The 15,225-nt window shown below is 30.3% G+C and overlaps 5 protein-coding genes across 6 annotated transcripts; 3 read left to right on the top strand and 2 right to left on the bottom strand.

The window, feature by feature from the left end:
* Positions 1-244: 244 nt before the first annotated feature.
* Positions 245-1,441, bottom strand: LOC109606089 (peptidoglycan-recognition protein 2-like). Of its 2 annotated transcripts, XM_049967528.1 has the most exons (5): positions 1,309-1,441; positions 1,010-1,182; positions 734-947; positions 556-674; positions 245-501 (listed from the first exon to the last, which is right to left on the bottom strand). In XM_049967528.1, exons 2-5 carry the CDS (start codon positions 1,110-1,112, stop codon positions 308-310), a joined length of 630 nt encoding a protein of 209 aa, XP_049823485.1. In that variant the 5' UTR covers positions 1,113-1,182; positions 1,309-1,441; the 3' UTR covers positions 245-307. The 2 variants fall into 2 exon arrangements, with proteins under 2 accessions (XP_049823485.1, XP_019878218.2); XM_020022659.2 differs by lacking the exon at positions 1,010-1,182 and having other exon boundaries at positions 1,309-1,440.
* Positions 1,442-2,564: 1,123 nt separating this feature from the next.
* On the bottom strand, positions 2,565-3,338 carry LOC109605948 (peptidyl-prolyl cis-trans isomerase H). Its single transcript, XM_020022541.2, has 3 exons — positions 3,206-3,338; positions 2,975-3,151; positions 2,565-2,918 (listed from the first exon to the last, which is right to left on the bottom strand). Exons 1-3 carry the CDS (start codon positions 3,287-3,289, stop codon positions 2,625-2,627), a joined length of 555 nt encoding a protein of 184 aa, XP_019878100.2. The 5' UTR covers positions 3,290-3,338; the 3' UTR covers positions 2,565-2,624.
* Positions 3,339-3,518: 180 nt separating this feature from the next.
* LOC109606085 (molybdopterin synthase catalytic subunit) lies at positions 3,519-4,771 on the top strand. Its single transcript, XM_020022656.2, has one exon. It carries the CDS (start codon positions 3,593-3,595, stop codon positions 4,601-4,603), a length of 1,011 nt encoding a protein of 336 aa, XP_019878215.2. The 5' UTR covers positions 3,519-3,592; the 3' UTR covers positions 4,604-4,771.
* A 729-nt stretch (positions 4,772-5,500) lies between these two features.
* Positions 5,501-7,288, top strand: LOC109605949 (tRNA pseudouridine synthase Pus10). The gene is made up of 5 exons (XM_020022542.2): positions 5,501-5,704; positions 5,763-6,140; positions 6,192-6,517; positions 6,570-6,988; positions 7,042-7,288. The coding sequence occupies exons 1-5, from the start codon at positions 5,570-5,572 to the stop codon at positions 7,266-7,268; spliced, it is 1,485 nt and encodes a 494-aa protein (XP_019878101.1). The 5' UTR covers positions 5,501-5,569; the 3' UTR covers positions 7,269-7,288.
* Positions 7,289-7,489: 201 nt separating this feature from the next.
* LOC109605953 (UPF0489 protein C5orf22 homolog) lies at positions 7,490-14,582 on the top strand. The gene is made up of 2 exons (XM_020022549.2): positions 7,490-7,672; positions 13,398-14,582. Exons 1-2 carry the CDS (start codon positions 7,657-7,659, stop codon positions 14,507-14,509), a joined length of 1,128 nt encoding a protein of 375 aa, XP_019878108.2. The 5' UTR covers positions 7,490-7,656; the 3' UTR covers positions 14,510-14,582.
* Positions 14,583-15,225: the final 643 nt, after the last annotated feature.

The raw sequence follows: 15,225 nt of genomic DNA, 5'->3' as shown, positions 1-15,225 counted from the left end.
ACGAGCGGACCCCACTTTCGTGAGACGGTAGGATTTGGTTGTCGCGTTCGCGATTCTGATTAGATGGTTTTATGCGTTCTAAATTGTTAGAAGTGTAATTTTATTGAGGAAAATAACGACATTCAATAAAATCCGATGGGATTCATTAAAAACAATTTTAGGAATCTTTTACTTGGCATTAAGCACACTTAAAAAAATTTGCTTTGGAAAAATAAGGCGGAAAGGGAACAGTAAAATTACCATATAAGTGTAAAATTGTATAAAAATAAGTATAATATATAATAAATATAAATTATAATAAATATTATTACATTCTAGTAGGTTTTGGGTCAAAGTGTTCCAACTTTTGAATCTCTTTGTAGAGCCTCAGTCCAGGACTTTTGGTGGCACTAACTTGTCTGGCTGCAAAAATTTTGTAATTCGGGTGGATCTCCCCCATTTCTATGCCGCAAAGAAGGAAATCCTTCAAAGCCTTCAACGCCTTCGACGTCGGAAGGGTGTCTGTAAATAATATAAATTAATCCCCTGATAATTTAAGAAAAGTATAGTACCCACCAGAGAAATCACCAATGAAAGCTATTCCTAACGATTTAGTGTTGTAGCCAAAAGTGTGTGCTCCAATTTTGTGCCAACTGGCTCCTTCATAAACCCTCCCATCTCCGCCAATTAAGAAACTGTAAAATCAAATAACCGTTAAGGCGATTTAACATAAAAACGTTATTTGAAATTCTACTTGTATCCGATGTCGTGGAATTCCATGTCTTCCATGTGAAAATTCTGAACGCTTTTCAAAATGCTGGAACAGGTGGTCACGTTACCACATTCGGGGGTAACGGTGTGGTGTATGACGATGTACTTGACGGGTATGATCACGTAATCCTCCGATATGGGTTGTCGTCCGTCCCATCCCGATTTCGTAACAATTTCGGGACATACCGATGGCAAACCTGAAACACATCATCGTTAACAGTACTTCTCAGAAAAAAAATGCTCAGTACAAGTGTAACACCTGGAATTAATTTATGGATTTCGTGACACAATTCTTCAATGCTTGAAAAAAAAAATGGCAGAACCCGCTGCTTTTGAACAATTAATGCGCCGGAAAATGGCATTGAATGGACCGCAATTTATTTCGAGATGCTTGGCAGGTACTTTGGAACGTCCTTTCTCACGGTACCTATTCTTAACGTCACATTAAGGCTTAATAAAAACGTAATATATATCTTGAGTTTTTGTACAATTATATTGTATTAATATAAAATCATATAAACCTAAATCTAAAAACTGAAAATCTAAAAATTTACTCACCGACACAATTAACTGTATAAATAATAGTTGCGAACACTGATAGTACACACAATGCCTTCATTTTAAACGATCAACTACACCGATCCTCTCGTTAAGCAGCACAGAATGTATCTTTGTTTATGGGAAACATGGCAATGAACCTGTAACCTCCTCCATCACACATATATTCGCCGGTTTTATGGGGAATAACCGAGTAACAGGTCAATCGTGCAATATAATGACAAACATTTATGTTATATATAACTAATATGGTGACGTTTATAAATATTCAAAGGACGGCGTTTGTGATGTATTTAAGTATATTTTTGAAGTTTTGCAAAAAAATTGGTAAATAATTCAATGATATGATTTTAATAAATGAAGAAAAAATGGAAGAAAAACTATATCCAAGCACAATTTTGTCAATTCCTGGAAGTATTATTTAATATTCATGAGGTCAATGGGATTTTTTGATTTTGAACACCAAAATTGTTTGTCGGAATTGCAGGTTTTAATTGCTTTTACCTTAAAGATTATATTGTTTATTTTAACACTGCTGTAATAACAAACAATAGATATATTTATGAATCAACAATAATAAATTAATTGCTCGTTTAATGACTAATAAATTCTGCAGTGAATAATTCGAGTCAGTGAGTTAATTATTACTTAACTTTAAATAATATAATAAAACACATCTTTATTTAATATATAATAATTATATTATAATAAATAAAAATGGTGATATTATATAATAATAATAATAAATTGTGTGAAATATATAATTTAAATTGTAATACCTTTTATTATGTGTCTTTTAGTGACTAATAAATTAAAAAGTGAATAAATTGGGTAAATAATACAACACGTCTTTTTTATTTTCTTAGTATTAGGGCATATTTAGGAGAAAGGTAAAATAGTAGAGAAAATCAATAGGACAAATACTTTAAAAGTTATTAAATCAATAATAAATTAATTGCGTGTGTTATAAATATTTTTTTAATTAGTCTTTTATTGACTGGAGTAAATAAATTGAATTAATATCACAATTATTTCTTTACTTTAAAGAATACAATATAACACGTCTTTTTTACTTATTTAGTATGGAATGGTAAAATGGGAAGGGAGACTAATGGAACAAATAATTTAAATGTTTTATTAAATAAATATTAATTCATTTAATTATGCGTCTTTTAGTGATGTTTTTACCTTAAAAAATATGAAACACAACACTTCTTTTATATTTATTTAGTATTGATAGGCAAAATAAAAGGGAGTTTAATTGAACAAATAATTTATGTTTTATTTAAGAAAATAATACAATTTAATTCATAAGTCTACATTTGTCCACACTGAATAATAGTAACAGGTATTTTTGGTTTATTGTTAGGCCCAGTGGGAACATTTTCAATTTTCCGCATCACTAAAAGTCCGTCAATAACACGACCAAAAACAACATGTTTTCCATCCAAAAAATTACACTTGGCACATGTAATAAAAAACTGACAGCCATTTGTGTCCTTCCCACTGTTTGCCATAGACAGTAAACCTGGAGTATCATGTTTTAATGTGAAATTCTCATCATTGAATGTGCCTCCGCCATAAATGCTCATAACTCCAGTACCATCACCCTATAACATATTTACTGTTGAGGTAAAAGAATTTATTAGTTGTGTATATTACTTACATTAACAAAATCGCCGCCTTGAATCATGAAATCCTTAATAACTCTATGAAAGCTGGCGCCCTTGTACCCTAAAGGAACTCCATCCTTCCTGAATTCTCCAGTGCAAAATTGCCTGAAATTTTCACTAGTGTTTGGTACAACGTCAGCGAACAATTCAAATATCATTCGTCCAATTTCCTGATAAAAGATTTAAATTATAAATTCGAAAATAAAACTTTATGTATTACTTACAGTTGTTCCAACAGACACATCAAAAAATACAACAGGATTAGCGGGGTGCCTTAATTGGGCCTGAATTTGATTCCAGTTAGGCATTTTATAGCATAATATTACAAATAAATGTTTGAAAAGTGGTTTGTTTACGTTTACGCAAACGCCGCTGATTTGTTTCTACGAAGAGAACTAAATAATATTAATTTCCTGTTGGCTACAGCTTAGCACTTTATTAGTAGATGCACTCTTTTTAAAACTTTGCTTCTGTCGACAGGATTCCCTTATTAATTTAACAATTTTCTAAAATTCACTACTTTTGAGGTTGGTCTTCTTCTTCTTTGTTTTTAGGTTATCCCAATAATAACCTAATAATTTCAAAACAATAATAAATAGTTTAAAAGAAAAATGAATTTTCTCGGCTTTTGCAAAGAAAAGTTGTCCTTAGAAAAAATTAGTGATTTAGTTTCATCACCGTCTTGTAGTGATGTGTCTTTATTTATTGGTACAACAAAAGAAAATACTAAACAACTAGTCACCCTTGAGTATGAAGCATTTGAATCAATAGGACTGAAATCAATGAATAAAATTTGCGATGAACTTAGAGACAGATGGAAAAATATTGAAAATGTAGCCATTTACCATAGATTAGGCCCTGTACAAGTTAAAGAAACGTACATGATAATTGCTATATCATCTCCTCAACAAACAGATGCAATCAAAGCCACCGAATGGTGTGTAAACAGCGTCAAAGAATCTCTACCAGTTTGGAAAAAAGAAACTTATGAAGACCCAAAACCAGAAATAACTGATACTGAACCAAAACCATTCGAAAATGATGGAATTAAAAAGCCTTTATTGGAAATAAACCAAAAAGTACACACTCCATTCGTGCCTAATCATCTTATCCAAATAAAAACCTCAAATGAAGATATAGAGAACAGAATACAGACCTTCATGGATAGAAAACGGAGCGAAATCGATGCGACCAACGTACGCGAATTTTGCTCGGGAGACCGCGACTTGGAGTTCTCCTGCGCCAGAACCGATGCCGTGTTGCACAAACGAAAGGGCTCCAAGACCCACTTGGAAGTACAAAGAGTATTCAACGCGTACAATCACAGGGATCAAACGACCTCGGACTACATGACGAAATTCATCCCCAAAAATGGTGTAGAAGAAAGACTCGAAAATGTGGAGTGTCAGCTCAGTTTAAAAACGCCCGTTCCTAAAAACGTTTATCAAAGGTTGAAAGCCATAGAGGATCGTCTTTTGCATTTGGAGTCTATATCACCTGAATATATAATGTTTTGGGATAAGGCCAACTTGCAGAAGAAGGAGAAAAAGAAAGTGTTTAGTTTAGAGGAGATTGATGGATTGATAATGGACACAGAAAAAGCAATAACAAATGCAAAGTAACATTGGGAAAATAAATTAGTTTGAACCAAAGAAATGTGTTTCTTTTAAAATGTATTCAAATATGGATTGAACTAATGTTACTACAAGCAAGATGTATATTTAAATAATGTAATTATATTATTGTTATACGTATTATTTTTATAATAAAAATTTTATTTAATATTTATACCTATGCATTTATTAATATTTGCTCCTTAAATTGAAAAATTGTAAAAAAGATGTTTCTAAAATAGGTGGTCAAAATATTCTAAGTAGGTAGATGTCCAACAATTAAAGAAATCTGAATAAAGTTTCTCCTGAAGAAAATACAGCCTTTTAAATTTAAATTTCAAAAATTGAATTTTTGCATTGTCCTAAAATATACATATACCTACAATTGAATATAATAAATTAGGTGATAGTGTAACGTAGATTCTGGGGGTTTCCCTCTATTTCTGGTCCTATTTTCTTAACCATTTAATATTGTTTAAAACTAGTAAAACTTTTGAACAATTTAGAAGAAAATTTAATTATTTAACAACTATTTATGAGGTATTTCAGTTTTAATATTTGAGGAAAGTTAAAGTGATTTTTAAACAATACAACATCAAATATGTATGATAAGTTACTTTTGAATAGCTTTGATAAAGAATGGAAAAAAACATTTAATATATCTTTTCATGAATTCAATAATTTTTATTGTACTGATAGTTGGATTTACGTCAACTAAAGGTTAATTACATTAAATTGTAGGTGTGCGTACTTTTTTATTGTACAATGAATAAAATTTTATATTTTATTTTATGGTCTTTCTCTGTGAATTTAAATCGATTAATAAAAATCATTTGGGGGAAGATGTTTTTACAGTCATTCAAAATTTAGTTTTTAAAAACTTCTCTTACATCTGAAGAAGAAGTACAACCTCAAAATAATCACTGTTGCAACAAAATACATGTTAATAAGCACACTGCATAAACATAATAAACAATGTCTGATATAGAAATTAAAGAAGAAATAATCGCAGAACTACGAAAACTAGAATGCTGCGATCGTTGTATTTTGCACCACTTGAATGTTACTGATCCAGAGCAATATGTGTGCCCCGAACTCTACTTTGATAAGGTATAACTTATTGTTGCATGTTTTATTGCATTTAGACTTTGACATTCCAATATTTTAGATCAAAAAAACAGAAGAGAATGATGTTAAAAAATTTAAAGCTAATATATGCAGATTATGTTTGGACATACTGCAAGAGGAGACATTGGATGAAATTGCCCATGCAATAGAAAATTCCAACATTGCTGACTATAAAACTGACGAATTTTATGCCAATATTAGTTTACCTAAAAGTATATTCTTAAGAAAGCATGCTATTAGTATTTACTTAAAGGAAGAGTTTCCTGCTTTTTACAACAATGACTTTGTATTAGAAACCATGAGCAAAATTGTTAGGTATTCAATTAACAATAAACTTGCCAAACAATTAAATAAAAGGCAATCCAAAAATGCAAACTTCGAAATCAACATCAACATTGGATACAAAGATGATGAAACAGTATGTTGATCAATTAACAAAGAGATGTGGCCATTAAATTTTATGTTTTAGGAGGTTGAAAATGTCTGTAACTTAGATAGGAATAAATTTAAACCAGGGAGGAGTAAGAAAGCTGTCAGCAGAAATGATATATTTATTATTTTGGAGACTGTAAAAGATCCTGTGTTTAAAAGTCATTTTTGTACCGTTCCCCCAGTGCCAAATCAAAAAGTTCACTTGGAGGAGGTCACCTTTGTTTCAGCACCCATTTACATTGGAGGTAGATACTTGAAGTTCTCCAGAAAACTGGCACAAACACCCTGGGTGGTGGATGGCAAAAAAGTTGTTGAGCATAGTGTACAGGATATTTTGTTTGACGCAATTGAAAAAATTATTGGGTAAATGTTTTGAAAAATACTTCTAAACTTAAAATTAACAGCTTTTTTGTAGAAAACAGGAGAAGATGGTCTTTTCTTCAAGTGGTAGGGAAGATGTGGATGTTAGAATGTTGGGTCAAGGTAGACCATTTTATATTCAAATTGATAATCCTAAAAACAGGTGCATTTCCAGAGAGGATTTTAAAAAAATTGAATGTGAAATTAACAGCAGCAAGTTAATGGCTGTTAAATACATGCAGCTTGTCTACAAATCTGATATAGCCAAAATAAAAGATGGCGAGGAAAACAAAAAGAAAATTTACAGTGCTTTGTGCTACACAAATGCCTCAGATGTGAATGCCATTGTTGATTTAATTAATGCAAAAGGTGAAGTTGAGTTGTCACAAAAAACACCAATTAGAGTCTTGCATAGACGAAACCTGGCTGTTAGGAAAAGAATGATTTATGAAATGGAAGCTGCACCAGTGCCAGGTAAACACAGTGATATAAATTTTGATTTTAGTATAAAATTTAAAATGTTTCAGACAAGAAAAATTTATTTAAATTAAAACTGGTGACACAGGCTGGTACTTATGTAAAGGAATTTGTACATGGGGACTTTGAAAGAACTGTACCTAATATTGGTATAATTACAGGATCTGAATGTGATATTCTGGCTTTAGATGTTTTGGACATTGAGTTAGATTGGCCTGAGAACAAACTGGAGTCAAACGCAACTCACGAAACAAAATGTAATATTTTTTGCACGTAATAAAAAATATTTTATATTAAGTTGTGTTTATTGTTTGTTGATAAAATATAATATCAATATTTGTTGAAAAAATATCCGAAAATATGTAAACATGTAAATATTTGTTGATATAAGATAAAAATAATCCAGACAAATAAAAAATAACGTATACATGAAAGTTATAATTATTTAAAATAATCTAAAAAAAAATAAAAGACAAATGAGTTTGAGGACTTCTGACCAAAGTAAAACTGTGATGTTAGTTGCATATCTGGGAGCGAGTTCACCAATTGTCAGAATTCCAGATAATATTAATTACCATATAAGGCATTTATTTTGTTTACCAAGAATAAATGCGGCGTGGTTCAATTAGTAGAATTTTGTAGATAGTGTAGTTAACAGCAACATTATGGACCACGATTTGGGTAAGTTGTAGTATTTTTATCCATAACATAACCTAAACGGTTACCTGTACAAGGTAACTTGATTAGGTTTTAGACTTATTTGTGTTAGTTCTCGCATGGTCTATTATATCGGTTGTTGATGAGATCATTAGAAGCTTTTACGTTAATTGAATTTGCAAGTGCTTGAATTTTTCTCCCTCGTTCATTTTTATTTACATTTGGCTCCGGGGTGTTTATCTAATCGATTACGTAATTTATTAAACGTCGTTTTTTATACTGTTGCAAATTAATGTGAGGACTGTTTAATGCTCTTCCGGTTTTAGCTATAAATGATTTGATGATGTGCCAAAATAATAATGCGAGTTGGCCTAGAACAAACCTATTGAAATACGCCTTTAAGTACTCTGTTTAAGACTTTCACAAAACTATTTTAAGTTTCAAATTTTTAGATAAACATTAGACTTCAGGTTATTTATCGTTTTGTCTGTTTGATAAACGGTCAATGTTTTCTTATTTTGTACGTAAACAATGAGTATTTTAGATTGTCTATTACTATAGAGGAAAATGGTTATTAATGACTTAAGGCGACTCGATAAAATACACAAATATGTCGCTAGTAAGGTAGATTTTTGGCTCAGTTCACACATTTCATCTAAATATATTTTTATTTTGCACAGTGCGAGCTAAAATGCACATTAAAAAAGCAATAAATCCGTTGTCTAAACAAATGAACTAATCCAACAAATCTGATATGAAATAAAATAATAGCACATTGTTTTCGAGCACTACGTTCTCCGAAAAATGTTTCAATCCATTGTTAATTTACAAGTTTTATTTTCTTTATTTATTTCAACAAGTTGTATATTTAATGAAGGAATTGGGATTGCCTTTAAAAACCAATAACTGCATTTTTATTAGTACTTACAGTTAGTGTTTACGAAAAGCAAATTGAAATATCCATTTATCCTTTCCTGGAGTGTTCCAAGGTCCATTTCATCGATACATGATTCTGTCGTGTGTTATTTCCTTATTGTATTTAATTTTTTTTGTTTAACTTGTAATCTATATGGAAGAAAAACATATAAATAAAATGATGAATAATGGTGAAATTGATGCCCTATTATCAATAAAATTGGGTTTTGGTCTTTTAACCAATCCGTTACAATTTTGGATTGTGTTTTCGATCGCTTTCTTGTTGAAACACATTTATTAAGAGCATCATTTCTTTAATATATAGAAGTAAATAGTTGTTTAATACACCCCTGTACATATATCAGTCAAAGGGGCCCTATGCCAGAAGAATTGAAGTATCCCATAACATAATTGGACCACCAACATGTTTCATTGTGGATGTAACATAAATTTTATGTGGTTTTGTTCCTGTAAGATGTTTAACATAATCAGTATCATTTTTTTATAAATTAAATTTAGAGTTGTCATTAAAAACTACGCATCCTCACTGTTTTACGATCCAGTCATTGCGATCCTAAGCAACTCAAAATTGGATTTTCATATTTTTAGTAGAACTCAGGGTTTTTCTTGTAGCATCGTCTCAGAGTCTTTGAACTAATTTCATCAAGTTCCATTTCCTCCAGGTTGGCTTTGACGATATGATTGAATTGTCTTTTGACATTCGAATTATCCAGTTACTTGAATTATCTTTCTTTCAAGTTTTTCGAACAATTTTTTTCGTAGCAATCAATTGGCTAATTTTTTTAAAACGGAAAGATCATAAAATAACTATTTGCTATATTTTTGTCCTTCGAAAAATGCAATTTTATTAAAGAATTGTGGACACAACAATAACTGAAAAAAATTAATATATTTTAATAAGTTGATACAATTATTGCCACAACTGTATAATAAAACAAGTTTAGGGATTATTTATCAGTCTCTCTATTAAAAGTGGTAAATCAAACCCCAAAAATCATTCAATATATTTTAAAATATAATATAATTAAAAAAATAACAAAATTTTAGATAAAAATCCACAAAGTTTAAAGTAACAAGGTCGCAATGCGAATGAGACCTAGATCGACTTTTTAAGCGGGCACCGTTTTCTAATATTATAATAATAAATTCATACCCTTATAAGGAAATCTTAGAAAGCAAACAGCTTATTGTTTTAATTACGATTAAGTGCCCCCAAAAATTACTCCTAATCTTCACAAGCAATTAATAAGTGTAACTTGTTTGAAGTGAATGAATGGTGGTGCAGTTTTATACTAAATAAGTACAAAATGCAATAAAAAATTGTGCATAAAAGCCATCGCCTTGACACAGTGGTCCAGCGCATATTCGCAGCATTGGAAAACAGGCGGGGGATCATGAAATTCGACGAATGTCCAGCGGTTTGTTGATTTATCGTCGACGCGAATTATACAAACGTGTGTCGGTGTGTTTATGTATATTGTTCAATGCGTTCCATCTATTTATAACAATTGCATCGGTGTTTAATTAAGGAAACAAGCTTCGATTTGAATAGTGAGTTGTTCAGTTTTGATTTGATTTATAAAAGTCGACAATTTATCGGTAAAAGTACAAAGATAAAGTTAATTTTTATCACAAATTTATCGTATTATACACACATATATAATACATGCATAACTTGTATAATATATAAAATAATATAATCTCATGTATTGATATTTGGCACCGTTAATTTTCGAAATCCGGTGTGTTCGGTCCATCTAAATTTACAAGCACGAGTCTGCGAGCGCAAGCGCCCGTTCCCGAAAAACCTCCGACGAAAAAAAAGGAAAATAAAAATAATCCAGACATGACCGCCGCATGGTTTCTTGCCGTCGCCAGCGTCTGAAGCCGGCACACGTGATTCCGTACGCCGGTACGTGATTCGTCCGCGATTTGTTTTCCGCCAGAAAAAAGTCACGGGGACACTTGTTTGAATTTTGCCGGTTACGCGTCTGTGATTCCCCCGCGGGTGTGTAACGTTCGATATGGATCGGTCTATGTACGGGAAGGTGGTACCCGGCACCCTGCATCCCTATCAGTGCACGCTCAAGAAGGGGACGTCGCCTGGATGTGAGTTGATTGTGCAGATCTTTGTTTACTAACTGGTCCGCTGAATTTTGAACTGGTTCTGTTGTTTCTCCACTTCCTTGTCTTATTTTGAGGGACCCATTATTCGTCTCGGTCCATTTTAGATCTAAAAATATTTCGGGTTTGACTAAGCTGTCTCTGGTAATTTTTAATTGATTACTTCCTTCTTTCCTCTGTAGTCGTTTAAAAATATTAATGGGAAAAGACCATCTTTCTTATAAATAGACAGTGCCTAGTTTCATGAAATCCAAAAATAACCATTTGACAAAGTCTTAAAGCCTATCAAAAGGAACAACCCATAAAGATGTCATTCGTAACGCTAATCTCGAAAAGTGGCGTAACAATGACGATTCACCGCTTATGATCATGCGTTAATAAATTATAATTTATAATTGGCGTTATCAGTTCGGCATAAATTAAATTAAAATTAAAGGCAGAAATAGAAAACAGATTAAATTTTATAGTGCATTTAAATTGTTACGGCCCAATTAAACCGAATTCCATCTCAACAGCGGCTTATTTTTAAAATTTTATTACTTACGTTCGAGATAAAACGTATAAAACGTAATTATTGTCGATCTTTAATCGAGATCGATTGGTACAACATTATGTCATGGTTTTTCTTGAACTAAAAATTGTTTATGCTTGTGCAGATGTTATTAATTTAAAAATACATAAGCGAACAACATTTGTGCATGTTTATAGAATGTTAGGCAGTCGGTTTTTTTTCGCTGCTGTAGAATTAAGGACATTAACACACAGGATGTTAATGCGTCAAATATGAGAGCATTTATTTATAATACGGGCGGAATCGCCGGTCTGAATTAAAAGAGCCGTCACTAAAACAGAAATAAAATGTTGGATGTGCCAAGTTATTATTTATTGCGTAGACAGGTCAAGATCTGGGCTGGAAATTATTTATTTGAACCACTTGTACGCAACGAACTTCTGTACTTTTGGGTTAGACAACCCGATAAAGTGTTACGTAAACTGTGTTGCATATGCGATTCGTCGGAACTCCAAGAATGTTCTCAGTAATGTATTAATTAATGGTATTTGGCAATTAATTGACTGTAATAAATGAATCGTTATTTATGAGCAAACAAAATAGTTATGCGTCTGTGCCTTTTAATGGCTCAGATAAAGTATTTCATTTCGTTCATTTAATTTGTTGTTATCGGAAATATTTACAGTGTTGCTCATTTTAAAGAGGGGCACACTCTTTAAACAAACTTTTTTTTTTCAATAGCAAAGCATTAAAATATGTACTAAAAATTAATAATCAATAAAAAATCAAAACAAATTAAAAATTAAATCTAAAAATTAAATATTAATAATTAAAAATTAATAATTAAATTAAAAATTAAAAATTAAAAATTAAAAATTAAAAATTAAAAATTAAAAATTAAAAATTAAAAATTAAAAATTAAAAATTAAAAATTAAAAATTAAAAATTAAAAATTAAAAATTATTAAAAATTAAAAATTAAAAATTAAAAATTAAAAATTAAAAATTAAAAATTAAAAATTAAAAATTAAAAATTAAAAATTAAAAATTAAAAATTAAAAATTAAAAATTAAAAATTAAAAATTATTAAAAATTAAAAATTAAAAATTAAAAATTAAAAATTAAAAATTAAAAATTAAAAATTAAAAATTAAAAATTAAAAATTAAAAATTAAAAATTAAAAATTAAAAATTAAAAATTAAAAATTAAAAATTAAAAATTAAAAATTAAAAATTAAAAATTAAAAATTAAAAATTAAAAATTAAAAATTAAAAATTAAAAATTAAAAATTAAAAATTAAAAATTAAAAATTAAAAATTAAAAATTAAAAATTAAAAATTAAAAATTAAAAATTTAAAATTTAAAATTTAAAATTAATTAAAAATTAATAATTAATAATTAAAAATTAAAATTAAAATTAAAATTAAAATTAAAATTAAAATTAAAATTAAAATTAAAAATTTAAAATTTAAAATTACAAAATTAAACATTTATTTTTATTCAAATATATTAAAAATATGAGCTGCAACACTTGAATTAGATGCCAGTATATGTAATGTTTATTTTTTTCCTGTTATTGTGTTCACAAAGCAGCTGTTCAATATAATTCTAACTTTAAAAAACTGCGTATATATTTCGGTGAACTAAATTGTAATAATTTTTTACTACATATTATAGTAGTTCATTGTACTGTGTAAATTTTAGCCAATTACTTATTAGTGGAATTAATTTCTTTCAGAGTTATTACTATATTTATGTCCTGCTCACAAAAATATTTGTAACATTTTATAGAATAAAAGAATAAAAATAATAGTAGTTTTTATAATATTGTATAAAACAATATTAAATTAATAATATTTAAACATTTCATATTAAGTAAAATATTTAATATTTTAAAAAGTTAGTATAATAATGTCCACAATTGCAGCTCAAATAAAAAAATATATAAATGTAACACTTAATAGAGTAAGAAAATATTAAAATTAAAATTTTTTAAAATACAATTCAAAACAACTCACCTTAAATAAATTATTTAAGGCCATAATATTTAACTTTTAGTGCACTTTTACAGCACTACTGTAATTAAAACACAATTATTTATAATGTATTGGTAGTTTTGTTATTCTGTGTAGACCCAGTGTAGCGTATTATATCAAAAGTGCATTTTCTTCACCAACAGGTCCAAAACTTAGAAAACGCCAGTTGGTGCCGGTTCACATCGTAGAAAATCACGATGAAGTTTTGCCGTACATATACCGCGACATTGGAGCGAAATTTCTACCGATCGAAGGCATAACTTTCATCCATTTCGACTCGCATCCGGACATGCTAATACCTAAGTCCATGCAGGCCGACTGCGTGTACGATAAATACGTGTTGTTTGAACAAATCAGCATAGAAAATTGGATGATGCCCGCCGCTTATGGGGGTCACTTCAAGACTTTAGTATGGTGTAAGCCACCCTGGGCTGAACAGATTGATGTTGGCAAAAGAAAGTTTCTAATTGGCAAGGATAAATCTACGGGTACAATAAGACTCAATTGCAAAGAAAACTACTTTGTATCAGAGTGTCTGTATAGACATGAAAGTTGCTTGGAGAATATTAAGGAGGTTGTTTTGGACGTCATTGAAATGGGAGGTGATGCAAACAGTGTTTGTCCAAAAACTATTGAGGACTACACGAAAAATATGTACATTTTGGATGTGGACTTGGACTTCTTCAGTACCAAGAACCCGTTCAAAACTGCTTACGAAAAGGCACACGTTTACGACAGACTGAAAGAAATATACAATTTTGATTTACCCAAAACTAAAACAGACGAAGACATAGAAACAGCAGTGAAAGCTAGGGAAAAACAAATAGAAGAACTGGAAACAATTTTCAATCATTTGGAGCGTCACAGGATTATGCCAGACGCAACAGAGCCCATAAGTGATTTGTACAAAAGAGTGGAGGACTTAAGACTGAAAATACTTGAGCAGTACGATGATAAAGAAGTCGATTGGATTTTGGTGCACAATGCTGGCTGCACTTGTGACAACACCGATTTGCCACATCATGTTTCAACGGAAGAAGAAATTAATAAAATGCTAAATAAGTTCAAGGAGTTTGTGGAATTGTTACGAGAACGTCCTGCAATTGTCACCATTTCTAGGTCAAGCGAAGACGATTACACACCATCGGATGTGGTGGAGATGATTCAGAAGCGGGTTCTGGAGATATTAATAGAGAAGTTTCCTATTCAACCGAATTTTCATTATCGTGATGACTGTTCAGATGAGCAAGTATAAGCAGAAGTGTTAATTTTAAATGATTAATAAAGTAATTATTGAATAAGATATTTTTTATTTATTTAAATAAGTTGACACCATGGCTACAAGATACTTATTTAACCGTCATTGTGACTATCTTGTTTTAAAAGCCCTGAAGAACTTCCAAAAATGTTCCACCAACTTCTATTCAGAAGTACAGAAGGAAACTTGAAATGTAACAATTAAACGTCTTGTAAATTAATTAACATTTCAACATCAAATAAATTAATCTTAATCTTTTTATTAATAAGAAATTTAAAAACCTTGAAGGTTTGTTGGCATTCCAAAAATGATCCTCCGATATTAATTTTGATCCGTAGGCAGATTATGGCTTATATTATATTTGAACAGTATACCTTACTATATTTGATGAAGTAGGTTTATAAATGTGGGTGTGCAAATGTTATTGGGAATTCGTTAGATCTAATCCAATCACATACGTAACATCCAGATAGAAAACCACAACTGAACCCTTACTACAACAACAACCTGTTGCATTGCCAGAAACTATTAATGTTCAATTGGAAAGTGTTGATTGGATGCGATTAGTGTTGCATTTCTTTCGATTGCGTTGGCGTCATAGCCTTGGTTCGACAAATGGTAATGTTAAAAAATGCTCAGTTTTTAAAAGTGCGTGTTTCGGGCACCTGTTCAGTGAAATCACGTTGATTCGTACATTTTTTTAAAAACTATTA

Source organism: Aethina tumida, chromosome 5 (genome assembly GCF_024364675.1).
Source record: "Aethina tumida isolate Nest 87 chromosome 5, icAetTumi1.1, whole genome shotgun sequence".
Lineage (NCBI taxonomy): Eukaryota > Metazoa > Arthropoda > Insecta > Coleoptera > Nitidulidae > Aethina > Aethina tumida.
Note: the sequence above shows the minus strand (reverse complement) of the source record. Positions and strands in the feature narration are given on the sequence as shown.

Coding starts and splice junctions, on each gene's coding strand:
- LOC109605948 (XM_020022541.2), bottom strand. CDS start 3,289: ATGCCTAACTGGAATCAAATTCAGGCCCAATTAAGGCACCCCGCTAAT. Junction 3,152..3,205: donor ATGTGTCTGTTGGAACAACT/GTAAGTAATACA, acceptor ATCTTTTATCAG/GAAATTGGACGAATGATATT. Junction 2,919..2,974: donor AAGGCGGCGATTTTGTTAAT/GTAAGTAATATA, acceptor AATATGTTATAG/GGTGATGGTACTGGAGTTAT.
- LOC109606085 (XM_020022656.2), top strand. CDS start 3,593: ATGAATTTTCTCGGCTTTTGCAAAGAAAAGTTGTCCTTAGAAAAAATT.
- LOC109605949 (XM_020022542.2), top strand. CDS start 5,570: ATGTCTGATATAGAAATTAAAGAAGAAATAATCGCAGAACTACGAAAA. Junction 6,141..6,191: donor GATACAAAGATGATGAAACA/GTATGTTGATCA, acceptor TTTATGTTTTAG/GAGGTTGAAAATGTCTGTAA. Junction 6,518..6,569: donor GCAATTGAAAAAATTATTGG/GTAAATGTTTTG, acceptor GCTTTTTTGTAG/AAAACAGGAGAAGATGGTCT.
- LOC109606089 (XM_049967528.1), bottom strand. CDS start 1,112: ATGCCATTTTCCGGCGCATTAATTGTTCAAAAGCAGCGGGTTCTGCCA. Junction 675..733: donor TTCCACGACATCGGATACAA/GTAGAATTTCAA, acceptor TTGATTTTACAG/TTTCTTAATTGGCGGAGATG. Junction 502..555: donor TTTCATTGGTGATTTCTCTG/GTGGGTACTATA, acceptor TATTATTTACAG/ACACCCTTCCGACGTCGAAG.